Raw genomic sequence first — 26,036 nt, forward strand, 5'->3', positions numbered from 1 at the left:
ATAACAAAACCATAACTCTGGCCTTTGTACCCATGGGTCAGCCTTACCTGGACCTAGATAAGTGTCTGAAGTCCTAACTAGCACTTCTTTCCTGCCCATTTACCCCACATATTTAGTTAGAAATGTGATGTTCAGTTTAAGCTAATTATGCCTTTGTTCTACGTATCCTCACATGTGGGTATTAGCTTGACCATTACACGAGGGAAGAGCGACTTATCTGCCAGAGGGCTGGCGTCACAGCCCTGGCCACTCACAGGCAGAGACTCCTTTGTCCTCTAATTCCTTAGCCAGGGCTGGGGGTCACTGTCCGAACTGCCGAAGGCCATCCTGAAAGCAGTTCTTATTCAACAGGGACTGAACCAGTCCTGCTCGTGGCAATTCAGTTCAACCTGCTCCTCTACGGACTGAGGAGCTTGAAAGAAGATATTCTGGCAACGACAGACAAGAACCTGACGATTTTCTCCATTGACTATGACTTGCTGGATCAGAAAGTCTTCTGGACAGATCTCGGTGCAGAAAGCATTCAGTGGCTAAGCATGGACACCAAGAAGACAGGGACTGTAGTAAAAGGTAGGTCCCTCGCCTTTACCAATACACATGGCATGAAATAGAAAAGGAGTGGCCATTAACGCTCTAAATATTGGTTTAATTGCATCTCCTTAACTAAAAGGGATCCAGGCTTGCTAGTTGGTTGAAATGGAAAGATATTGATACACTGGGAGTCGGCCAAACTGGCAGCCAGTGGCCACAGGAGTAATGGTCGTCTTCCTCTACAAATAGCACTGTGGAGCATTTGAGAGGAGGCTGCTCTGGTGGACATGCATACACCAGTTTGAAAATGAACCGACGTGGCATCCTAGCCTGATGCACAGTCTGAGCTGAAGGCCAGTAAGAGCTATGGTTTAACCTAAGTGCGCATGTTCAATGGTTTCCTCTCTTCAGGAATAAAGTCAGACTGCATAGCGGTTGACTGGATTGGGAGGAATCTCTACTGGACCGATGGGACGGCTGGCCAGATTTTGGCAATTCCGTTGACTGCTGTCTGGAGAGGAAAACCTGAGTACACGGTTGTCCTGGATGACGGCTTGAATCAACCACGGTCTTTGGCGTTAGACCCCCTAAACGGGTGAGTCCGGGCCTAACGGTGTCTGGTCAGGTCCTTGAAGTTTGTTATTCCTCCTCAGCCCTCCTTTGGTTGCATTCACTCCACACTGAACAAGTGAAGAGAAACCTTCTATGACTTGACTTTGTATTTTACGGTGACGTAGGTCAACCACACACATAGTAATTTTGAAAGCTTCTGGAAAGAGTTTATGTCGGTAAAGTGAGATGCGAGTGTCTCACTTGGTGGTCCACCTATGCTTTCTTTTGACAAAATAAACAAAAATATCCCTGAATGGAGAATTTTTGTGGCTTTGAAATTGCAGGAGGAAGCAGAATGGAATGAGGGATAGTATTTAATTTACAATAATGTGTTTGGGGGTGGGTAGAATAATTGTGTCTTGGAGTTGAACCTGGGTTCTTCATCTAGAGCCCTTTCCCTAGGAACCTAGAGCTGACATTCCCCACGTGGCAGAGCCACAGGCCCGCATTGGGGTGGCCACATAGATCTCAAATGAAAAAATAAGAAAGAGCAAAACTCAGAATTCAAAATTCAGGATTCAGAGAAAGATAAAACTCAGGATACCAGATTGGGTATCCTTCCTCTATTTTTCTCACCTTTTGATACCTTCAGCCAGGAGCCCGTTAACACGGCCCTCAGGAACTCGACTGTATATATGATACACCTCCCGGCTGCGGCCAAGAATAAAGCCTGAGGCACAGGACTGCCTGGGGAACTAGCATACTTTCCAGTCCAGGAAAGATTGTCAGGTTCCCCGAATATTTTCTGTGGTTTAAGCGCTAATGTATGTCTAGCCTTCATACACAACTTTTATGATATTTTACTCCCAAATGATGACTAAACAATCACTATAAAATATCAAGAAAACCTCTTACCACTTCACAATTATGCTCAGGGAATAAACCAAGTTTACATTTTTTACATTTTAATTTGAAGAAAAATTAATTGGGCTGCAGATCACTGTATTAAAGGATGAACAGATGTCATTTTCTGCGAGATAACGCTTTATCCCAATGCTGACTTCTGTTCACGTAGGTTAATGTACTGGTCTGAAAAAGTTGGAGGAGAGTCTCGCATAGAACAAGCTGGAATGGATGGCGGCAACAGAAAAGTGCTCATCGAGCAAGGCCTGGGCTGGCCGACTAGCATCGTTCTGGACCAGCTGAGTTGGAAGATGTTCTGGTCTGACGACAAATTTCACTGTATTGGCTCTGCCAATCTAGACGGGACTGGTGTTAGCGTAAGTGCTGTTTTGATACTAGACTCGTCTGAAATGCCGTGGGCTTTGTGTAACGCTCATCCCAGAAACCCGGCCTTCACCATTTTGTTTTATTTTATTTTTAAATATTTTGTTGTTGATGCCATGACAGTTGTCCTGATGTCACCTCCCCCGTTTTAGATGTTGCAGCTGACACAAATCAAGAGTCCCTTTTCCGTCGCTGTGTTGGAAGACGAAGTCTTCTGGTCTGAAACAAAGACGAGAACAGTGCAGCGTATGCAGAAGCTGACTGGCAAGAACAGGGCCATCCTCATCAAGCGTTTTGAACAGCCTTATGGACTCAAGGTCTATAACATACTCTTCAAAATATCCCCTAATTCTCCCCGATAGGGAGGCATGTGTGAGGCTGCCCGGAGTGCAAACTCAAGTGACGTGTTCATCAGCTGTCTCTAAGGATTCCATGATGCCTATTTCTTCCAGGTGATGCATGAAGTCCTGCAGCCCAGGTCCTCCAACCCTTGTCTGGACACTGGGTGTTCTCATTTGTGCCTTCTGAGCCCACGATCCAAGGGAAGCTGTCGTTGCCCGGTCGGGCTCCTGCTTGCAGATGACAGTGTCAGCTGTGTCCCCGTCAAGGAGTCTGCATTTCTGTTCCTTGCGTTGCCCACGGTTATCACACAGGTACTGCCCACAGCCTTCCTCGTGCGTCTGTGCATGGCTGCATTCTCTTTCAGACTGAGGAATCTGAGCTCTTCATGGGCAGTTGTACCTAATGGAGGTTCTTTCCCTTGCATGTTCTTCAAATACAGCTTCAGTTTTAGTATTCACTGTGTGCTGGGAGCGATCATGACCAAATAAAGTAGCTATGAAATAAGGATGACTTCTACGTAAATTCCACTAGGAAATGCTTAGTACATCAGAATATAGTGAAATCAGTTTAGTTCAGTTTAGACAACTTTGTTAAGTTGTCCAAGCACAGCGATAATGATGCAGAGGAGGAATTCCAAATACAAAGAGCTCGGCTCCGCTCTAGCCTGGGGGTGGGGGCAAGTGCATTTTGTGAGGGAACTTTTCTTAAATCACAGGGGGACAAAAGGCACTGACTGGCATGTCACCCCCAACTTCTAACATCTAGAGGACTTGGCATTTTACAAAAAAACAAAACAAATTTTGGTCTGGAAGATAAACTCTAGCTTCCTTAAGATCTTAATAGTAGAAGTTCATTTAAAGGGGAGGGCCCTGAATAGAGGGGTAAATCTTCAAAACACCCAAATTCAAGGAATTTAAAGTGCTTGAAGCCCCAGGAAAGGGGAGAAATAGCTGCTACCTGCTTTTAGATATATATAAAAATATATCTTTTAGATATATAAAAGGCTTTTAGAACATATAAAAATCTGAACTTAAGGATCTTACCATTAATGCAAAATCAAGGTAATGAATTAGACTATACTCAACTGATACCATCCACCTAATTTTTTTTTCTGTAGATTTATCTGAAAAACCTAGAAGCTTTACTGGAACAAACAACTCTACCTGAACATAGGACACTTCCCTTCACCAGTGTGAACCAGCTGGCCTCAGTGGACTACCTGGTCCAGGAAAAGGCCCTCTACCTCTCAGAGTTGGAGAGTGGTGATATCAGGCTACTGAGGCTCAAAGAATCCGGAAAGCTCTCTTGGAGGAAAATCCTATCCGTGGCGGGGACAGTGATCAACCTTGCTGTGGACTGGTTGAGTGGAAACATATACTGGATTGACAGTGAGAATCCTCATATCCATGTAGTTTCATCCAAAGGCCAGTATTCCACTGTCATGTTCAGCGAAAACCTGCACCGCCCAACCTGTGTGGCACTCCATCCACCCACTATGGTCATGTGTTTTGTGGATCTGCGTCCCCAGGGTGACGGTGGGCATGGCTCCAGCATTGACTGTGCCTTCATGGATGGCAGCAGGAGGAAGGTGCTGTGGCAGAAATCCCAGGTCCCTGTGGGTCTGACCTTTTCAGATTCAGGAACTCGAGTATACTGGGCTGATACTGGTAATTATTGCCTACACCCTAAATGTGAGTCTGAGGGACCTTGGCCAGAGTGAAGTGGATATTCAGCCTTCTGATCTTCAGCCATAATTTCAAATAGCTTTTAGGTCAGAGTTTCTATTTTCTGTGCCACCTTCCAAATAAATATAATCATTCCCCATCCTGAGTGGCATGTATCACTCCACAGTCGTCCAATAGCCCCTTTGTGAAGGTGTAACGTGGAGAACGTAAAAATGCGCATGAGCAAGTTTTTGTGCAGCATCGTTGGAGAGAGTGAATGAAGACGAGCTGGACTTCAGGGAATGCATGGCCGACGGTCTCCTCCTGGAGGGGTGGGTGGCAGGGCCGAGCACAGCTGGTTGGGCGAAGTGAAGTAAACTGACCCTCTTTCTCTAGGGAGAGGACTCATAGAAAGTATTCAACAAGACGGCTCGAGATACAGAGTAGACCGCAGAGGAATCTGGGGCCTTAACCTCTTTGCTTATGGCCAAGGCATGCTGTTCTGGACAACGGTTGATGATGGTAGGTCTTCATTCTATATCTGATTGTCTTTGTGATCTGACTTCACTCCTGGGTATCCAAAGAGAATTTGCTACTGCTTAGCCCTGGTCTTTGGCAGTGTCTTTCTTTGGGAAAAATTGCTAAACAACTTCCCTGATCTAACATGTATGTGTAACAGTGATTCTGTGACCTGGGGGAGCTTTAACTTCTTGGGATAGTTTTTGCATAGTCCATTTCTGCCTGAGATTTCTGGCATTCATATGAGGCTTCCTGCTTTGGAGGATCCCTGATATAGTAGAGAGAGAACTGGACCGGAAAATGAAAGTAGGCTGTACGGCTGCTCTGCCAGTTAGTAGTAGCTAGTAGCTGTAACACCTTACCTGTAAAGGAAGACAGTCCCTGCTTCAGCTGGCTAAATGCAGCATGACAATACTAGGTGACTATGGAACATTCTCCACTTGCAGAGCATTTCTAGTATATTCGAAGAGATTGTCCTAAACTCCAGCACTCTAGTATAGTGATTTTCCACCTTTTTCATGCCATGGCACATAAACCAATTCCTAACATTTTTTGACACATCAAAAAATATATTTTTGTCAGTCTGACAGAAAAAGCTATAATTTGATTCATTCACACCAGATGGTTACTGTTGTTTTGATTGTCGTCATTTTTTAAAATTTAACAGTCGAAGAGAAAAGAGGCCAGTGCCCCTGACGAAATAGTCAAGGGTTGCATGTTTGAAAAGTTCTTGTGGTGTACCAGTATGTGGTGGCACAGTGGTTGAAAATTGCTGCTCTAGTATATTTTCTGGCTAGGACCTAGATTTGCTAAAAAAGGAAAATACACAGCATATGTGTTTAAAATAAACCTGTCTCTTTATATTTCCAAATTCTGGTCCATTGACCAGTTGGGCTTGGCCACATCAGAATTTTAAAGACACATTGTCAGATTCTACCCCAGAGATTCCTCTTATTATTAGGTATGTGGGAAGACCTTTGCCATCTATTTTAAGAGCTTGTAATGACTCTTGTTGAAAATAAGCCATTTTTTGAAATGTTCTAGAACAATGTTTAAATTTATTATCCATCAGTTGTATGGGCTGGTTGAAGTTTCATATATCCTAATTTCCTATCTTTAGATATCTGGACATACATGAATGACTCAACATAGCTTATTAATACCTGTTTTAATTTTGGAAAAAGGTATAGAACGTTTTGTATTTATCTGAAGTTTCTTCTGAGAGACAAGATTTAGGAGAATACATGCCTCGTCTCTAAAACTCTTGTTATTCAACTGGAATTTATGCAAACAAGTAACAGTTTTCATGTTGAGCAATGTTTTTTGCCCAGGAAGCTGTCTTAGAACCTCACTTTCATTAATGATTGTTCACTGGCTTTTGTTTCAGCCCAAATCACTAAAGTTTGGTACAGTGAGGCTGAACGCTCAGAAAACCGGTGGTTCGAAGTAGACCAGAAGATTGTGGATTTAAAAGTATACAGCAAACTTCGTCAACAGGGTAAGTAGGTAACTCCACAATGATTACAACACTGAAGTCTACTGAATTTCTCTCTGGAGACAATACTCTATCCTTTGTTATCTCTTCAAAATAGCTTTGTGTTTTCCATTAAAATATTTCTCTGGCCAATTCCTATAGATCTTCATAACTCTCTGGTGTTTCTGCAGTTGTATGCAGCCTGGTTCTAGTCTCTAACTAGTTCTGTTCTTTAGTAGAAGACATACTAGTGGTAAGTGTACATCTTCTAGGTGCACGGGACTGAAGTTCGGACTGGACTGGAGCTTGGTACACTTGAGTCTATTTTCAGTTCTCTTATTATGGATTAAGTGGTATAATTGTGGAAAATCCGCTTTCAATTCTAAAGTGGAGCCATTCTTCATGCTACTCATTGTCACTTGTATCTACTTGTGATGTCATCTAATTGGTGAAGTATCAAATGGAGGTGACGCTCAGATGTTTTTCTCCACCTTTTTTCTTAGTCTATAGTCATACTTTATTTTTTAAAAATTTTATTTAAATTGTTGTTGCAGTACAATTTTCTATCTTTTACTCGCATCCCAACCCACCCACCCAGCCCTTCCCTCCTCCCTCCCATTTCCACCCGCCCCTAGTTTTTATCCAGGTGTCCTTTATACTCATTCCTGTAAACCCTTCCCCTTTTCCCCTGAAATTCCCTCTCCTCTCCCCTCTAAACTCTGTCAGTCTGTTCTTTATTTCAGTGTCTTTGGTTATATTTTGCTTGTTTCTTTGTTTTGTTGTTTAGGTTCCTGTTAAAGGTGAAATCATATGGGTATTTGTCTTTCACTGCCTGGCTTATTTCACTTAGCATAATACGTTCCAGCTGCATCCATGCTGTTGCAAAGGGTAGGAGCTCCTTCTTTCTCTCTGTTGCATAGAATTCCATTGTGTAAATGTACCATAGTTTTTTGATCCATTCATTTACTGATGGGCATCTAGGTTGCTTCCAACACTTGGCTATTGTACATTGTGCTGCTATGAACATTGGGTGCATAGGTTCTTTTGGATTGGTGTTTTAGGGTTCTTATGATATAATCCTAGCATCCACCTTTTTTATAGACACAAATGGGGCGCCTGACTGAGTGTTTGGGGAGGGTGGTGGTGGGCTCGGTTGAAGTCATAATAGAAGAAATCTGTTCCCAGTGGAGATTAGTACCAACAATGTGAGCTCAAACAGTTAATCACGCCTACCTTTCTCATGGTTGTTGAGTATACATATCAGGCTTAAGAGAATGCTGCTCCATTGCTTTGCTCTTGAAAGCTAACCTTTATAATTGAATTAGTCACGCTCAATCCTAAAGTCTTGGCTTTGTGGGGAGAACCTTTTCAGAATTCTTCAGTGTGACAAATGGTCACATCACAAATTGATCTTCATCTGTTGCTTAATTCTGAGAACCAGAATTAAGGGGGGTCTCTGTGGCCCTTAAAGTAGGTTATATCTATACTACATACACACCTATTCCATAACTCCTGGAATATCTTAAAAGGTAACAACTTGCTAGAATTTAAATCTTAAGATAAAGGCTTTGGAGAACTATGAGCAACTATAAATGGCTGGCTCAGTCAGACTCTTCTCCAACTGCCCCCCCACCCCCGCCCACTGCCCACATCCTCTGGCAACTGCCAATTTGTTCTCTCTGTACAATTCTTAGAGGGACCATGGGGACCACAGCCCCCATAGTTTCATCTGAGGAGTGATTTATGTGTAAGACCCTTCTAGTTCCAATGTTGGGTGGTTGATGTGAGGGGAGGAGACAATTCACAATGGGGTCTTGAATGAACTGCAGTTTACCCCAGTTTTTCTTAAGCCTGTCTCTAGTCCGAACTCCTTGTTTTCTAAAGCCACGCTTACCCGTGGAGAAGAATCACCAATTGCTCGGTACCCAGTTGACTAAGAGGAATTAAACTGCAGAGCTGTCTCCTCTGGGAAACATCTGGGTCCTGTCACTCTGACAGTCTATCTGCAGAAAATGTGCAAAAGACCCTTCGGAAAAAAAATCTAAATCGATATATTTGCGGGGCGGGAATCCACAGGTAGTCACAGCTGCTCAAACGACAATGGAGGATGTAGCCACATTTGTTTACCGAAGCCTGGCGGACAGACCTGCAAGTGTCCCAGCAGGTACTACTTGGCCGACACAAACAGATGCATTGAAGCTGTCCGCTGCTCTGCGCCATCACAGGCCTGTGAGGACGGTCGGACATGCATTTCCCCGGAGCAAGTGTGTGACGGCCGCGCTGACTGCCTGGATGCGTCCGATGAAATGAGCTGTGAGTAATTCCTGTTCATCGCCGTGAGTGGCTGGCTTTCAGTAACATCGAATTTGTCAATACTCCTTAAGCTTTTATCCTCTCAATTACTACCTTGTTGTCACTGTGTCCTCTTTAACCTGAATAACAAGAAACTCCTAGTCTGGGCAATTGGACATGGAGTTCGGGAACCCCTTGTGGAAAGCTAACGTGCCCTCTGGTTTGATTTTAGAGCAGGCAGTGTGATAGCGAGCTGCGGTGGGATAGTGAATGGCCAGTTTGTGTGTGGTCCGAGAGAACACGCGTTTCTCCTACATTTGACTCAGCCCGTGTTTGATCACTTGGTAGGCAGAGCCCAGGGGAAGCCGGTTAGGCAAACCATTTGACCTCTCTTGGTTCCTCCTTTTCCATGTGGAAATAGCACTTTCTACCTTACAGAGGTGTTAAGGAATATAAGAGAATGTGTATAAAGCTGTTATGTTAGTACTTAAATGTTAACTGTAAATGGCCGTTATAGCAATACTGTGCCAACAGTACGTTCATGAAAAGGTGTGTTCACAGCCAGTCATCTGAGCAACTACAGCTCGTTCTGCCTGTAGCCGCCCTCTCCTAATGCTATAGCTGTGTCTCCAATGGTATCCAGGTCCTCTAAGCTACAGAACTGACGAGGCAGTGGACGTGGTACCGAAACTGGTCATAACTACTAAAGAAAAAAATTTAGAAAATGCATCTTACAGGAAAGTGTTCTCACTGGTTTCTCAATTTCTCTTCTCACCTTCTAAAACCTGACCGGCTGGAAGACAAATGGTGCCCCTACTCAGTTCATCCTAACTAGGACAGAGAACGGATTTTCCAGGGTTGATCTGACGGTCTTGTAAATGAGGGTGGTTTTGTTGAACGCCCTGGGTTCGCAGTGAGTCAAGGGTGGGGAGGCAGTGACTGAGACATTTATCATCCTCATCACCTGGTTTTAAAACTAAACCAGAAAACTGACATACTTGCACTTGCTCTCCCATTCCTGACGACGAGGCCCAATAGTTAACTCCGCTCCTTGATAATGATTTCACCCTGACTTTTGCATCACTTTTTTGGAGAGCATTACTGAGTGTGCAAAGTGATGCTGGCTTCCTCCGGATATGCCTTACTGTGAGGGACCCTAAACTGCCCGGGATGGAAACACTCCAGTGAGCCAGGTGAAGGCGGAGGCAAGACGCAGTTTCATCGCTGATCTGCAGCCTTCCCGCCCTGCAGTTTGGTCCTCAGTGTTCACGTGAGGGTAACGCTCACGCCTACAACAGGCAGCACAGTGAGATGCCTTCAGCAGACTTCGCTGCAGACTCCTCCGTGGTCAGAAGCACCTTGTTGCCTATCCTCTGCCTAATGTGCGCCCCTCCTACTACCACCACCGAATCTGGTTCAACATTTGCCACGTGTAGATCTTGCTAAACTTACAGTTTACTTGGACTCAAAAGGGTTTTAAAGAGGCCCTGGTCAGATAGCTCCGGGGGTTAGAGTGTTGTCCCCATTGCCGAAGTCCCCATCGCCGAGGACTGGGGGTTTGGTCCTGGTCAGGACACACACAAGAATCAAGCAATGAGTGCATAAACAAGTGGAACAACAAATTGATGTTTCTCTCTCTCTAAAAAAATTCTTAATAAAAAGTTTTAAATATTTATAGATAAACTTACATTTGAAAAATCTTTCCAGTCTCTACATTTACTGTTTAAGCCTGCCACCCAGGTGCTTACAGAATAAAACACTGTCAGTGACAGGCTCCGCCTTGGCTAAACCTGTGCAGACTTTCCTCTAAAAGCAGACCGCTCTGATCCACAGGCTGGTCCTGAACCAGACGTGTTAAGTGCTGTAAGATAGGTAGTTTTTAATATACATTTTAATAGTTTTTTCCTTTGGCCAAAAGTGATGAGAGTGATTTATGATTTTATAAATTCAGCCTCATCTGGTTGAGTCCATTAGATACTTGTTCTTCTGAAATAGCTCTTAGCTGACGAATGTACGTGTGTATACCCATGCTCCCACCTGCTGTTTTTGTAGGTACCTCTCCAGATAAAACCCATTCAACGCCCACACCTGAAAAGCTGGAGGCTGCAAAAAGGGTCACTCCTAAAATTACCCTGCATCCCCAGGCTTCTGAGCCCCAAGAGGCTACTTCCCGGGGCCCAGAAGGGATGACTCATCCTGTGAGAAAAACACTGATCCCTCCCGTCCCTGGTCGAGAAAGCAAGACCTCAGAAACCAAGGAAAGAGGGAAGCCTGTTCAGTCCAAGGACTCACAGAGGACAAAACAGCTGCCCTGTAGCAGTGATTTCTGTAACGGGAGGGGTATCTGCACAATGGAGGGAGAGCTGAGAAAATGCAGCTGTCTGGTGGAAAACAATGGAGAGGTCTGTGAAGAGGCAGCGCGTGGGCCAGCCCTGAGCTACATCACCCTCGGCTCAACCATCGGCTTATCAGTTGTCCTGGTGGCTCTGGGAGCGTTTGTGTGTTTCAGAAAAGACCGTAAACTAAAAAGGTGAGCAGCTATTAATGCCCTCATGGGGGAGTGTTATTCCAAAGAAGTTGCTTATAAAATAAGATGAATGGGGTTGGAGGTATTTGTCCACTCTAGAAAGACTGAGAAAGGCTTTATTTAGGGGATGAAGCAGCCTCACCTGTTAGATGACTGGAAAAGTAATAACTGGGATCACCTTTTCAAGTGATACCTGAGGCAGATACACCTGCCTCAACAGTTGTCAGGGGCACAATCTCCAGGATGAGGGGAGGGGACTCCCCACTGATGAGGCAGCGTTAGTCCAATGGCTGGAGGAAAAATTTGTTAGGAGAGATGTATTAGTTTGCTAGGGCTGCTATAACAAAGACCACAGACAGGGCGTCTTCAACAACAGAAACTATTTCCCCACAGCTCTGGAGGCTGGAAGTCTGAAATCAGTGTGTCCGTGGGGTTGGTTTCTTCTGAGGCTGAGGGCTGCTTTCTCCTTAAACTGTGGCTGCAGATGTCTCTGTGACTGCCCCCCCCCCCCCCCCCAGCCCATGGTCTTCCCTCTGTGCGTGTCTGGGGCCCACTCTCTTCTTATAAGGACATCAGTCACATTGGACTAGGGCCCAAACTCATGACCTCCTTTTAACATAATTACCTCTTTCCAAATTTGATTACATTCTGAAGGAATGGGGTTTATGACTGAGACATTTGAATTTGGAAGGGGCATCTTTCATCCCGCAACAGGAGGTAAAATAAACTCCTCAGGGAAGATTTAAAGCAAAAGCATCAAGTTTTGTCAAAGAGCAAGAGAGTCAGTGGATTAAAGAAACAAATACGAGCCCTGGCTGGTGTAGCTCAGTGGATTGAGTGTAGGCCTGTAAACCAAAGCATTGCTGGTTTGATTCCCAGTCAGGGCACATGCCTGGGTTGCAGACCATATTCCCAGTATGGGGTGTGCTAGAGGCAACTATACAATGATGTTTCACTCCCTCTCTTTCTCCCTCCCTTCCCCATCTCTCTAAAATAAATAAATAAAATCTTAAAAAAAGAGAAACAAACACAAATAATGAAATGATGATTCAGTGTAGGAATGATGACAAAATAAACTATAGCATATCAAGATATAGTAACTGAAGACACTGATCAGATCATCAGACATTAAACAGACTATGTATCAAGAAACGTAGAAATGATGAAAGTTTTAAAAGTTCCATCTCTGCCCAGCCTTCAGTTTACAGACTGAATGTCAGGGGAAGTGATTTGTCTTTGTCTAAGGTAACACTGGTTAGTTAACCGCTAACTGGTTAATATTAAGATGACTGCGATGCTACTCTTGGGATTCTGATTGTCACCTCAGTTTTTTTTTTAAACTACATTAACTTGCCAGTTACTGGAGTTCATTTGCCACTGACCTGTCCAAGGACTGAATCTTGGATTCAGTCCTCATTGGCCCCTATTACCTAGTTCCCCTCAATTGAGAGATGTATCAACTCAGGAGTTAAATGAATACTTAGTAACAAATAATAATTGACTCAGGGGTTGCCCATTCTAGGTTGTTTGCTTTGCTAAAGAGACAATTAAAACAGGGCATAATTTTTTTAAAAATCCTATGATGGGGACAAGTTGGCCCTTTGTAACCATTCACCAATCCCAGCTTCTAACTTGAGGGGCAACTCTTTTGACTTTGTTTCTTTGATTTCTAGAAACACAACAGCCTCAGCAAGAACTCTGGCCAGCCACAAAGAAGATGACCAAGAAGGAGAGAATCTAATGAACACTGAGACTTTCGTCAATGAAGCCTACGATGAACAGGTATGCCTGCAAGTCTCTGAGGAGAACCGATTCTTGAGAGACAGTTAGAGAAGGACCCCTCTGAAAGCTCCTAGCTGGGTGAAAGCCGGCGGCACGAACTAGAGAATGATGCTATTATGTGTGTCAACGGAATGGCCAGCAACTTTGTTGTCTTTAGACTCTGTTCCATCTTCAGTTGTTCAAACGGAAATGAGTCATGCATGAGATAGCAATCAAGAAATTCAGCTCTGGGCGGACTTCCTCAAGGAGTTCAGTCCTGCCATGGGGTGGGCTGTGGGAGGTTAGCAGGGTTAGTTGGAGTTACTCCTAAAATGTACCGCTCCCTGTGGTCTCTTCCAACTTCTGTACAGTTCAACCAGCTCTGTGCTTTTGCTTTGTTTTAACGTAGTGCCTGTTCTCTAACTTCAACTCTCTTTCCTGGCAGGCGTTGTTAACCTCTGTGCAAACGGACTAATCTGATGAAGAAAAAAGAAAAAGGAGCTGAGAAATCTCAATACAGATTGTTTATACCTTTCATTGTGATCTGTTCTAACTTCTGGAAGAGTTTATGGTCAATGGTCACTCATTATTAAAACAACTGCTCTCTGGGATTCGAAGCAGCCATCGGTTTTGTCAGTGGGTGTGGGAAACAGTTCCATCTTTGTGTAACTTAGGCCCCGGCTTATCAGCAGAAACTGTCTCCTCTCGGTGCTGGCCCAGGACCAGTCAGGAGCTCTGGGTTTGAATCTTGGCTCTGACGCTCACTTTGAGCCAGTTAATCTCTCTGAACCTGTTTCTCCATCGTACACATGGAAACAAGTTCCCTCGAATCTTTACCTTTCGCGCTGAAGGCCAGGTCTCTGCGGTGTAGCAAATGTGGGCGTGTTCGCTCCCACCATTCCCTCGCTCAGATACAGTTTGCCGCAAAGTCGGCACTCACTTTTTCTGAAAAGTCATGGAATCAATGATTTTCTTATGCTCTCAAGTGACTCTAAAACTAAGTAAGGTGGACTACTTTACAGATGTAGAAACTCAGTTGAATGATCGGCCTGCCTTCTTTGCAGTGCAGTGGGTGGGTCCCGCGGGCAGCAGCAGACACAGTGGTTGGTGTGGGCTGGGAGGACTCATCCCTGGGGCAAACACGCAGGCGCTACTGAGAGCCCGAACTCCCTCTGGCTGCTCTACCTCTGCCTGCCTTCCTGGGTCTGCGGCATTCACACCCACATAAGCAGTCAGGGGCACTGAATCTGTGATGCGAGACTGGTAACAAAGCAGGAGTGTGGTCTGAAACAGGGTGGTAGCAACCGTGGGCAACTCACTTAGTCATGAAACTGTTTCCCCAGGATAAAAATCGGATTAGCAGAACCTACATCAAGCGGATTGGGCACCGAATGGAATATGAACTGTTGCGCGTGGGTCTCCGGCCAGCAGTGACCACGGAACGCTGTGGATGGCTCGCCGAAAAACACACGAGAAACAAACATACACAGAGACAACCAGGTCCTGTGGGGAAGTAGGGACAGAATGGCCACCCCCCCTAGTGGGGAGGGCCTCGATTTACCATCCATACATGCTTTTATTGGGCTCATTTTGCATAATAATTCAGGTAAAGTACAGTACTTATCAGTGGGAAGTAAGGAACTATAGAAAACAAGGAACTCTGCTGGTCTATTGAGTTGGGGTCAAAGAGCTGTAAGACTTTGAGGAACAAACTAACTTCCTCCTTGGACCCCTCTTATTCATCTGAGAGCATTCTAAACAAAGCAGGTTTCACAGTAATTTGCATGTTCTTTCTTAGGCCTGATCACCCAGGGAATCTGCCCTTTCAGCACAGAGCTGCACCACCCTGTCATTGTTTCAGGCTTAGGTGGAGCAGGGGAACTAAGGCAACCAAGAGATAAGGAGATTTCCTCCCAGACGATGAGAACTCAGGCTTTGTCAAAGCTGAGGAGCGAGGGTCCATCACCCCCTTTTGCTGCAGCCCCCAAAGTCCTTCTTTTGGGGGACCTCCCAAAGTGATCGTGCCTGGCTTAGGTCGTTCCCCCCGTGGGGAATCTTACCCGTCTTTGGCTAACCGACCAAGCTTTTTGGGGTTCAGCAGCAGAAGCAGCATTCCTGCCAGGGAGACAAGCTCCTGTCTCCTTGCTGGCTTACGGTTCCAAGGGCATTCCCTTAGCCTTAGCCTACCGGGGGTTTCAGCTTCTGATACGTCAGGGCGGTTCCCAACAATGAACAATGCCTGTACACTTTGCATCGTATTTGAATCTGATAATGTGAGTCTCAATTGTAATAAACACAACTTGACTTGGAAGGCTTTTCTTGCTTGGATCTTTTCTAGACTATTCCTATTTAGTTTCTTACAGAATGAGTGTGCATAGATAGGCTTTCGTGCATAAAGAGAAGCCCTAGGCTTATTACTGTGGGTATAGTACAAAACACGAACGGTGCTTTGCAATCCAGTGTAAAATGTCCCAAGTAGGAAGCAACTTCCCCGGGAAGCAATCGCTGGGGGCCCCGCCTTTCTGAGGCTGGGAGCTGCAGCAGCATCCTGACCTTGCGGCTGGGGCTCAGCTGTCTTTGAGAGGAAACCATTTTAGCACCATGTACGCTCCAGCCTTCTCATCCACAGGGTAAATCTTGGGTTTATCTCACTGTTGTCTCCCAAGAGCCACCCCCATTGCCAAGTCTTCCCTTGGCAAGGCTCTGCCTGCCCCTGGGCAAAAGTGCATTAAAATGACACAGAAGAACCCACGTCAAAGGCACACAGGAATGAGGCACATCAGTACGGCCACCTTCTCTGGACACGCTTACACCGCTGCCGACGTCTCCCTTAGGCCTTGTGTGGGGGTCAGCAGCTCAGCCCATTTCACAGGCTGTGCAGGAAAGTGTTCCTTCCTAACCCACCCTTCTCGTCCGCAGGCCTCGTTTCCTGTTTGGCCGGAGAAACTCTCCCTTGTTTCCTCTCCCTGCGAGAGAGAGCCGACCGCTGCCAAGTCTCCCAGCGGGTCCTGGATGCACCCCTTCTCACCTGCTGCTTATTTATATCTTTTCCAATCTCTGGCTGCTTATGGATGTATGCCTAAGCATCGTCCTGCGTGAATCTAGTTTAGCACGTCCTGTTATGCTTTCCCTGTTGAAGAATTTACACAACATACTTGAATGCCCTTCTCCCCAGAAAGACTTAATTTCCTAAATGGATACTTAAACTTTTATACTTCATTTCTAATAATCCGTCTCCTCTACACTGGCTGTGACATGTCACCGTGTCTGTTTGGAGCAGAGCCATGTTTTCAGCTGTAAGAACCTTCCACTGTGATGTTCCCTGTTTAAGGTATTGATTACCTACCTAATTTCTCTCCACTAATAGGTGGAGCAGTAAGCCTGTAGCAGACATTAAACGTGAATTTCCTTAGAAGAACTCAACTTCTTTAACCTGGCCATAGGACGACTGAGTGTCCTTCTGGAAGAACAAGGAGATTTAGAAAAGTCCATTGACTCGTGCCTTAGGCTAAAAAAGCCCTACGCAAAACTTGAACTTTTGCGTCTGTTATTAGCAGTTAAGAGTTAAATAAAGCACTTTATGTGTGTTGGGAACCGCCCTGACTGGTATCAGAGGCTGAAACCCCCGCCTAGGCTAATGCTAAGGGAACGCCCTTGGAACCGTAAGCCAGCAAGGTGACAAGGGCTTGTCTCCCTGGCAGGGATGCTGCTTCTGCTGCTGAACCCCAAAAAGCTTGGTCGGTTAGCCAAAGACGGGTAAGATTCCCCAAGGGGGGAATGACCTAAGGCAGGCACGATCACTTTGGGAGGTCCCCCAAAAGAAGGACTTTGGGGGCTGCAGCAAAAGGGGGTGATGGACCCTCGCTCCTCAGCTTTGACAAAGCCTGAGTTCTCATCGTCTGGGAGGAAATCTCCTTATCTCTTGGTTGCCTTAGTTCCCCTGCTCCACCTAAGCCTGAAACAATGACAGGGTGGTGCAGCTCTGTGCTGAAAAGGGCGGATTCCCCGGGTGATCAGGCCTAAGAAAGGACATGTAAATTACTGTGAAACCTTCTTTATTTAGAATGCTCTCAGTTGAATGAGAGGGGTCCAAGGAGGAAGTTGGTTCCTCAAAGTCTTACAGCTCTTTGACCCCCACTCAGTAAACCAGCAAAGTTCCTTGTTTTCTATAGTTCCTTACTTCCCCCTGATAAGTACTGTACTTTACCTGAATTATTATGCAAAATGAGCCCAATAAAAGCATGTATGGATGGTAAATCGAGGCCCTCCCCACTAGGGGGGGTGGCCATTCTGTCCCTACTTCCCCACAGGACCTGGTCTGTCTCTGTGCATGTTGTGTTTGTTTCTCGCGTGTTCTTCGGTGAGCCATCCACAGCGTTCCGTGGTCACTGCTGGCCGGTGACCCACGCGCAACATATGTGTATGGGGGACAGGCCATGGATGATGAGGGGAGTGCACGAAGTTCCTACTATTTGAACTCCTGGGAGGTTTATGAAATTCGGAGAAGCCGGGGACTAGATCGTGGAGTTTGTTGCTGTCGACCAATCACTAATTTTCCAGATCAGTCCATTTCCCCAGCCTTTGCTGTTCCCATTTCAAGTTTCTCTGCTCAGCCTCATCTACTTCTCAGTCTTCACTCTCAGAATATTACACTTAAACAGACCCTCTGATAACATCTAATCCAGTCTCCCCAGTTGTACAGAGGAGGAAGCGGAAGTTCAGCAAGAGCAGAGCTGGGCTATTAGGAAGCATATATTACACAAGTTCTGGAAAATGACAGTGACTTGTGTGGTCCCCCTTGGCCTTTCCCTGGAGCAGCCCTGTTCACAGAGTGCTCCTGGGCCCACTCCCCACCTGCAGTCCCGGGTTTGGGCCGGTGGCCTCAGGCCACAGATTGCTTTCTCCACACATGACAATTGTGTATAAGGAAAGGAAGAATCTGGATACAGACACAGCTTCTAGAAGTAACTTGAACTTATTCAATTGCTAAGAGAGACTAGAGAAGCGTTAGTACCCATTCTAGGATTACAAAATAAATAGAAACCCTGCCCTTACTTTCAACTTAGAAGTAAAATGAGAAAGTACATGAGGAAAAATCCACATTAGACATGTGTCTCCTATGTGCAAATGTGAGTCCTCTAAGCTGGAGTGTGAGAGTAGTTTGGGGATCGTGTGTGGGAGGAGAGAGTAATGAGGGCGGAAACCTGGGCCTTGGCCAAATCATGAATGGAATTTAAGCTAAGAGTGGATGATACTCTTTGAAGAGATGAATGACAGACCTTCATTTCAGGGAGGCCAGTGTGAAGGTGAGGGGTGAGGGAGGGGGTATGTGAGTCAGGCAGGGGTCAGGGATCCTGGTGGTTAACCTTTCAATCCCCTGGGGATGTGTGATGAGGCTCAAATTTCTTCTCTGCCAACTGCACTGTGGGGCTGTTTACACATTGGCAGGATAGAATGTTCCTCAACAGCATGGTTTATATTTTATTCTGAAAACATTCTCTTAAACAGATTGAGTTTGTTTCAGAGTGTATTCCCTCCTAGAGAAGCTATTAGCCTGATAAAAGGCAAGAAGATGCCTCCCTCCCCCGCCTCACTGAAGGGCACCCCCAGCTTCTTCCTGCCCTTGCAACCTCGTGACCTCGCTCTACGGAGAAGCAGCCACACCTGCGGGAGCCAAGACCGCTCTGCCTACCTGTTTTCACAGCTGCTTCTTGGGTGGATGTTGGGGTTTGCTGTTCTCTCAGCCTGGGATGCTTCCCTCTCCATCTTTTCCCTCTTTTCTTTTTTTGAGTTTTAGGTGAAAGAAAAAGCTTATTAGTGAAGCAGTGAGACCAAGGGTGGCTACTCCAGGGATAGAGTGTCCCCTCTCCCTCTTTCATTGTCCTGCTCCAGTAGCACTTCCTGACCACCTTCCCTAGAATACCACCCTTTTCTCCAGCCCTGGACCCTGGCTTATTGGTCTTCATCTTCCTTGCACGGATTTCTCACACTAGACTATGTGAGTCCACACGGCAAGCAGGGCCCGGAATACTTTTGTTTTCCAAGGTGTCCACCAGGGTGCTAACAAAATGGCAGGTGTGCCCCACCTTGCTGGATGAATGACGTAGGAAATAAAAAGGACGGTGGCTGAAGCACCTTTGACAGCTCCTCCCGCAGCCTCCAGCCTCCGCAAGGGACAACAGGGAGTGAGCTCCAAAGCTCACCCCTCCTTAGTGAGGGCGTGGGAGCCAGACTGGCGAAGGGGCGGGGCAGGGGCTGTGCTAAGGCAGCGCCTGCTCTACTTTCAGATTCCTCCGTCCCCCAGGCCTGCCCTGAGTAATCCTGAAAAGATCTCATCCATTCAGTGAGACCGCACACTTTGGTGTGTAATGAGGATTATTAAAAGTGAGTGGTGACGGTGTGTGACGGGCGTGAAGGGTTTCAGGCAAGGTGGTTGTGCTATTTCCCATGAGTGTCTTCACTGTGGTGTGGTTGCTACCTAGTCAGTGTCAAGTTTAGGGTAAGTTTTCACTCCCAACAGCAACTTCCGAGGTGCCAGCCTCCTGCAGCCAGTCTGTCTAGAGTGTCAACTGAGAGACAGGGAGGGAGAAAGAGGGAGAGAAACATGGAGGTGTGAGAGACACATCACACACCCTGGAACCAGGAACCTGGCCCACAACCCAGGTATGTGCCCTGACCCAGAATAGAACTGATGACCTTTTGGTCTGCAAGCCAGTGCTCAATCCACTAAACTACACCAGCCAGAGCTGCGGTTTGCTCTTAATCAGCAGAGAGGAAGTGTTTTGAATATAAGCCAGTAGATAATTGGGGGGGGGGGGGGGCGGGGAAACGTAAAACATACAAAACACCACTTGTTTGCTTTTATCAAACCTTCCCTAGAAATACGTGGAATTATGACGCAGAAAATTTTCGGTAAATCTGGTACTTGCCAGAAATCCAGAGTCTCTGTGCTATCTGCTGGGTCCTGACTTCTCAGGGGCCTCATCCCTTTTTGAGGTGTTAGCTGTAAACAGCAGCGTTGCCTTCTCTCCGCTCTGGCTGTTCCTGGGAAGGCAGCCCCTAACTCAACGAGAGGGCAAGCTCTCAAAGGTCTGATTATGCGCTGCCAGTGGGACTGAAATCTGAGTGAGGCACAGGCCCGGTGAAAGCCTGGCAGCCACAAGCGGGGGCCAGGAACCAGAAGCCTCAGCATCTCCTGGGAGATCTTAGGAAATCAGCTTCACTCCAGACCAAATGAACCAGAATTTGCATTTGAAAAAGATCCCCGAGCGATATGCCTGCTTGCTGAAGTGTGGTCGAGAAAACACAGAAACAGGTAATTCCAGTACCAAATGGCCAAGTGAATCTGTGTTACCCCTTCCACTGCTAGGGAGCAGCCCGTGCTGTTCGGTTAGTTTTATAGCCCTCTGCTATCAGTGGTCTCTCGCTGAACAGAGCGTTCCTGCCTCTGAAATGGCCACTAGTGGCAGGTTTGAAAGGTGAGATGCAGTTCAGTTAAAGGCACCTGGAAATCAATCACTCGGAACGAGAGCCAGCCCTACTCGTGCAATCAAGTCCTTCTTATGAACGCACCGATGCCATGCCTCCTCGTGACTCTGGGCATCACTGTTACAAGAGGAAATGACATGTACAGTAAAAGGACAGCAAACTCACAAATATTAACAACCACACCTAAAGCAAAAACAAAAGAAACTAAGTAAACAATTAGAACAGGAACAGAACCACAGAAATGGAGGGCATGTGGAGGGTTAGCAGCAGGGGGGTGGGAGGAGGAGAGAGGGGGAAAAGGTATAGAGAATAAGTAGCATAGAGTGTAGGTTGAAAATAGGGGGAGGGCAAGAATAGTACGGGAAATGTAGAAACTAAAGAACTCATAAGTATGACACATGGACATGAACTAAAGGGGGGAAATGTGTGTGAGAGAGGGTACAGGGGGGAGGGGAGAGAAGGGGGGAAATGGGACAACTTTAATAGCATAATCAATAAAATATATTTAAAAAAAAAGAGGAAATGATTCCTGATTGCACTTCCTGTGGAAATGGGCACTTAAAGGTTTTCCAACAATAGACCTGGTGCTGCACAGAAAACAGCATGAACCCAAAAATAAAGGAGCCAGGAATTTGAGTGGGGCCCCCTCGCCTCTTTCAGCAACCTTACACCAAGAGGTGCGAAGTTCGAAGTTCGGAGAGCAAGATTTCTGGAACAGTGCTCCGGCAGCCAGGACATCGTTGGTGATTAAGGCTTACACTCTAAAAGGTTGTACTGGAGACAAACTGCTTTTGTGGGTATATTGCAAGTCTTAGTTTCAAATTTTATATGTAAACGAGAGATCTATAAACACGTCCTTTAACCTAGTATGATGAACAAGTTCCCTTGTGCACCAAATATTGAATCGATGGCCTTCTAAGTCTAGGGTAGGGAGCCAAGGAACAGAACAGCATACATTTTTCCTCTCATGCTTCTCTGGCTTCTACAAGGGAAACTCTGGCGTGACCTCAATTTTAACATCAAAGAATAAGCAATGGGAAAAGATAAATCCTATTTATACACGAGGAAACATAAACACAAGCTAATCAGGTTATTTCATTCCAGGAAAACTGCTATAATTGCATGGCTCTACCTTGATTTTTGAGAGCTGCATTCAAACACAGCCAGAAATAGACTGGTCTCTTGAGAGTTTGCACGAAAATGAATTATACAGCAGGAAAGAAGTTAGTAATATTTAATTACGTTGATGCAAAATTCATCAGCATTTCAGAATATTGTTTCAAGGTGTTAAGTCGGTTTTTAGCCGAGTTTGACTTTTTTGTTGTTATGGTCCCTTGTCAATAAGATGCAAAGTCCCTCTCTGTCCTTCAGCTGAAAGAGGGATAAGCCTGTCACCCTACAAGGACCCTGATTCCTCTGGAGAGAACAACAGCTCTATATAAAGAAAAACAAACCCAACCTGAAGTAATCGTCCAAGGAGTCTACTTTGGCCACAGGAAAGGAAGACGGCCCTCCAAACCAGGCACAGGAACAGGAACGGTGTCCAAGGTTCCGACTCCAGGCCCCAAGGTAACAGACACGTTTAAGGTTAGACGGTGGTGGCGTGAGTCCTCCGACCGGACAGCGCGAGCTGCGGGGCACGGTCTACAGATCGGAGTCGCAGGGCAGGGAGCTGTGGCAGGGGCGGGTGCTGCGCGAGGAGGCGCCCTGGGAGTGGGCCCCCGTCTCCCCGTCGAGCACGTCCACCGAGTTGGTGTAGGTCTTGGGTGGCGGGCGCGGCATGGGAAAGCCCACTTTGGGCTTGTCAGCGGGGCCCACGTCCACGGGGCCGGCCTCCGCGGGCCGCGGCCGGTGCTGGCCGTCGCTGTAGTACTTGATGGCGGGCGTGAGCGCGGGCTGCGGCCAGTCGACGTACACGGTGCTGATGCTGGGGCGGCGAGGGCCGCCGGAGGGTGCTTTCCTGCGACGTCGACAGCACTCCTGGCACCAGGGCGCGAAGCTGAGCGCCAGCGAGAAGCCGCCCAGCAGAAGCAGGCAGCTGCCCAGGTAGCCCAGCACCAGGCTGTAGCTGACTTCCACCGTAACCGGGCTCTCCGGGGCGGGCAGGACGGTGCGATCCGCCAGGACGTGATTGTACCAGGACACCGGGATGAGGCTGAAGAGGCCCGCGGCAAAGAGCACCAAGCCGGAGAAGCCGGCCGGCGCATAGCGGGGCTCGTCCTCCCAGCAGCGCACGCCGAGCGACGCCAGCAGCAGCCCCAGCACGGTGACCGCCAGGGACGTCACCATGAGTCCCCGAGCCACGAGCACAGGCTCAGCCTTGAAGTACCCCAGCTCGTCCGGCTGGCCGCACTCGCGCTCGCGGCTGCTCTGCTCGCGGCAGATGTCCCAAAGGCCTTGGTACAGCACCACGTCCACCGGCTGGTTGAGGAAGCCCTTCACCTGCCGCCAGCCGGGCGCCAGCGTGCCCGTCAGGTTGAGCAGCAGCCCGCAGGGCGCGAGCACCATGCCCACCGTCATCGCCGCCGGCGTCCGCATCCCCGGGGGCCGCGCGGCTCTGCCGCGGGACGGCGCACCCGCTGCCTTCTCCGCCGACGCCTTCTCGGCCGGCGCGGCCTGGCGATCTCGGGCCCGCGCGCGCACGGAGAGCGCCGGCTCCGAGCCCCGAAGTGGGCACGGGCGCCGCCGTGGGTCAGGGGCCTGCGCCCCACTCTCTCCCGGACGCCCTAAGTTTGCGACCCGGGACCGTCCCCACTCGACGGCTCGCCTCTAATTCCCTCCAACGTGGCTGCCTTCCCCAATCGAAACCTCTCGCGGTGAGTCCCACCGATACCGCGGTCCGAGGTGCGGGCGTCCAGAAATAAACCCTGCGACCAAACCTCTCGGGTGCGAGGGACGAGCAGGGAGCGGCGGCCCCCAGCCCGCCCAAGTCTCCAGTGAGCGCCAACACCCGTCTCAGGAGCCAGCCTCTCCCGGGCGGAGCAAAGGTTGCCCCACCCTGGTTTCTCCCGGGGCTCCGCCGGCGGTGGGCGGGGAAGGAAAGAGGCGGTGCCGCTCCGCTCCGGGGGCCGCGCCCGGCTTGTTGTCTTTCAGTTTCCCTGCCTTCCCCGATCCCTGTTGCCACAGTTTTTCTTCGCTCCCGCTTTGGGTCCTGCGGTGTAGCCTCTCCTCCGTCCACTCCAGCGCGCACCCGGCGGTCCCTCCAAGTTTTACGCTGTCCACCTGCAGCCACTCCTCGCCGAGTGGGCGGCGCCTCCCCTCTTCGCGCTACCTGCGTGCGCGCTGGGCTGGTGTGCATCGGTGTCCTGAACCACGTCCCAGAGCATTGCACTGGGTCGTTTCGTTTAATAGAGCTGTTTACTGTGTTTGATAAAGTCTTCATAGTCCAGGCTAAACTTGACTCAAAAGTATCAAAGCGAGTGTGTTTCTGGGACGAAGGATTATTATTATTTTTCAGCCTTGTAGAGATTTTGAAAAGCACACCCAGAGGTGTTACTACATTGCACACTTTTCAGATTTATCTTACTATAGAGTGTCCTGCTTTGAGCCGTTTTACAGCTCTGTAAATTGTGGAACACCTGTAGCTGTGCAACTGATTTTTGTCCATAGAAACGCAGACGGGTTTTTCAGGAGAGTGTTAAGGGGTATTGCCCGATTGCTGACCAGTCTGGCCTTGCTTTCTACATTTACTGTAGCACATCTGTTGGCCTATGTATCTGTGCTTCTTGAATTCTTCTTGGAACTGGCTGTAAATCACACTGTTTCCATTATTAATAATGAGTGAAATAAAAATTTTACACATCTTCATTTTTATATTGAGTCGTGATTTTGTATTTTTCTAAAAATTTTCTTTTAACAATATTTTCCTCTTGGTCCATATTTCTTTAAATGGAAGTATATTGTGCTTGTAATTAATTAAAATTAAGACATTCTAAAAATCCAAGTTAATTCAGCGTTGGTTTGAAATAACTTTGAGCATTTTATTTTTTTAAGATTTTATTTATTTATTTTTAGAGAGGGAAGGGAGAGAGAGAGAGAGAGAGAGAAAGAAACATCAATGTATGGTTGCTGGGGGTCATGGCCTGCAACCCAGGCATGTACCCTGACTGGGAATCGAACCTGCAACACTTTGGTTCGCAGCCCACGCTCCATCCACTGAGCTACGCCAGCCAGGGAGCATTTTAGTTTTTAATTTTATTTTTCAATTACAGTTCACATTCAATATTATTTGTATTAGTTTCAGGTCTACAGCTAATTCAAACATTTTAGGGTGGATGATAGGAATTACTACCTTTCTTTTCAGAAAATGGTGTAATTTTAAAAACTGTTGTAAAATAGACGTAACAGAATTTATTGTCAACCATTGTTAAGTGTACAGGTCATTGGCATTGAGTAAATTCATATTGTCATGCTACCTTCACTGCCATTCATCTCCAGAACTTTTTCATCTTCCCAAACTGACACTCTACCTGTTTATCAATAGCTCCCCATTCCCATCACCATCCTCCTATCCCCAAAGCCCTTGGCAACCAGCCTCTACTTTCTTTTCCTTCCTTCCTTCCTTCCTTCCTTCCTTCCTTCCTTCCTTCCTTCCTTCCTTCTTCCTTCCTTCCTAATATTTAATACATCACAGATTTGTGTGTCGTCCTTGCTCAGGGGCCATGATCATCTTTTCCGTATTGTTCCGGTTTTAGTATCGGTACTGCCGAAGTGAGTACCACCATTCTACTTTCTGTCTCTGTGAACCTAAGTACTCTAGATACTTCATGTAAATGCAATCATTCAGTATTTATGATGGGCTTATTTCACTGGGCATAATGTCATCAAGATTCACTCATAGGGTAGCGTGTGTCAGAATTTCCTTCCTTTTTAAGGCTGAATAATATTCCTTTGTAGGTATATACCATGTTTTATTCATCCAGTCATCCTTTGGTGGATACCTGGTTTGTCTCCACCTTTTGGCTACTGCAAATAATCCCGCTACGAACATGGGTGCATGAATATCTCTTGGAATCCCTGCTTTCAATTCTCCAGAAGCGGAACTGCTGGGTCATATGGTGTTCTATTTTTAACTTTTTAAAGAAATGACCTATTGTTTCCCAGAGCAGCTGCATGGGCACTAGGCTGTAAGTGAGTAACTTGCTCAGTTAAATTTTGTTTTCTAGTGCTAGCTTTTATCTGTACTCTTGCTAAAAAACAAAATTTAACTGAGCAAGTTTGAAGATCTAGTTGGTTTCATTGAGTGATCATTAAGTGGGCAACACCCTGTCTAGCAATTAGAAGGAGCCTCTGATGAGTTGTACGAAATGGAAGGTTCTTATGAGCAGAAAGAGGGTGAGATGAAGAAGTTAAAAGAGTGGATTATTCCAGGCAAAGTCACCTTCCACTAGGGGAAGGCAGGGGCCAAATCAGGAAGGTTTTTACAGGACGATGAGTGGGGTGAGGTAGCCCTTCGGGGTGGGGAGGGCAAAAAGGATTATTTCTGAACCAGCACACCTTTACTTTGGGGAAAGAGAAATTGCATCTTCTCTCTGTGGTTGGGGAGAGAGGGCAGAGAGGCCTACGTGACAGATTACCTTACTGGTGCTTGACCCAAAAA

The 26,036-nt window shown here is 46.9% G+C and overlaps 2 protein-coding genes and 1 non-coding gene across 3 annotated transcripts; 1 reads left to right on the forward strand and 2 right to left on the reverse strand.

The window, feature by feature from the left end:
- The first annotated feature begins 32 nt into the window (after positions 1-32).
- On the forward strand, positions 33-13,440 carry LOC118497253 (low-density lipoprotein receptor-related protein 6-like). The gene is made up of 13 exons (XM_036011108.1): positions 33-36; positions 352-570; positions 943-1,126; positions 2,159-2,363; positions 2,523-2,687; positions 2,823-3,023; positions 3,830-4,379; positions 4,773-4,898; positions 6,283-6,393; positions 8,446-8,682; positions 10,714-11,191; positions 12,862-12,970; positions 13,395-13,440. Exons 1-13 carry the CDS (start codon positions 33-35, stop codon positions 13,422-13,424), a joined length of 2,619 nt encoding a protein of 872 aa, XP_035867001.1. The 3' UTR covers positions 13,425-13,440.
- An 8,115-nt stretch (positions 13,441-21,555) lies between these two features.
- On the reverse strand, positions 21,556-23,625 carry CLDN23 (claudin 23). The gene has a single exon (XM_028526851.2). The coding sequence runs from the start codon at positions 22,973-22,975 to the stop codon at positions 22,082-22,084; it is 894 nt and encodes a 297-aa protein (XP_028382652.1). The 5' UTR covers positions 22,976-23,625; the 3' UTR covers positions 21,556-22,081.
- Positions 23,626-25,048: 1,423 nt separating this feature from the next.
- LOC114508991 lies at positions 25,049-25,155 on the reverse strand. The gene has a single exon (XR_003685568.1). It is a non-coding gene; the product is annotated as a U6 spliceosomal RNA (small nuclear RNA).
- Positions 25,156-26,036: the final 881 nt, after the last annotated feature.

Source organism: Phyllostomus discolor, chromosome 11 (genome assembly GCF_004126475.2).
Source record: "Phyllostomus discolor isolate MPI-MPIP mPhyDis1 chromosome 11, mPhyDis1.pri.v3, whole genome shotgun sequence".
NCBI lineage: Eukaryota > Metazoa > Chordata > Mammalia > Chiroptera > Phyllostomidae > Phyllostomus > Phyllostomus discolor.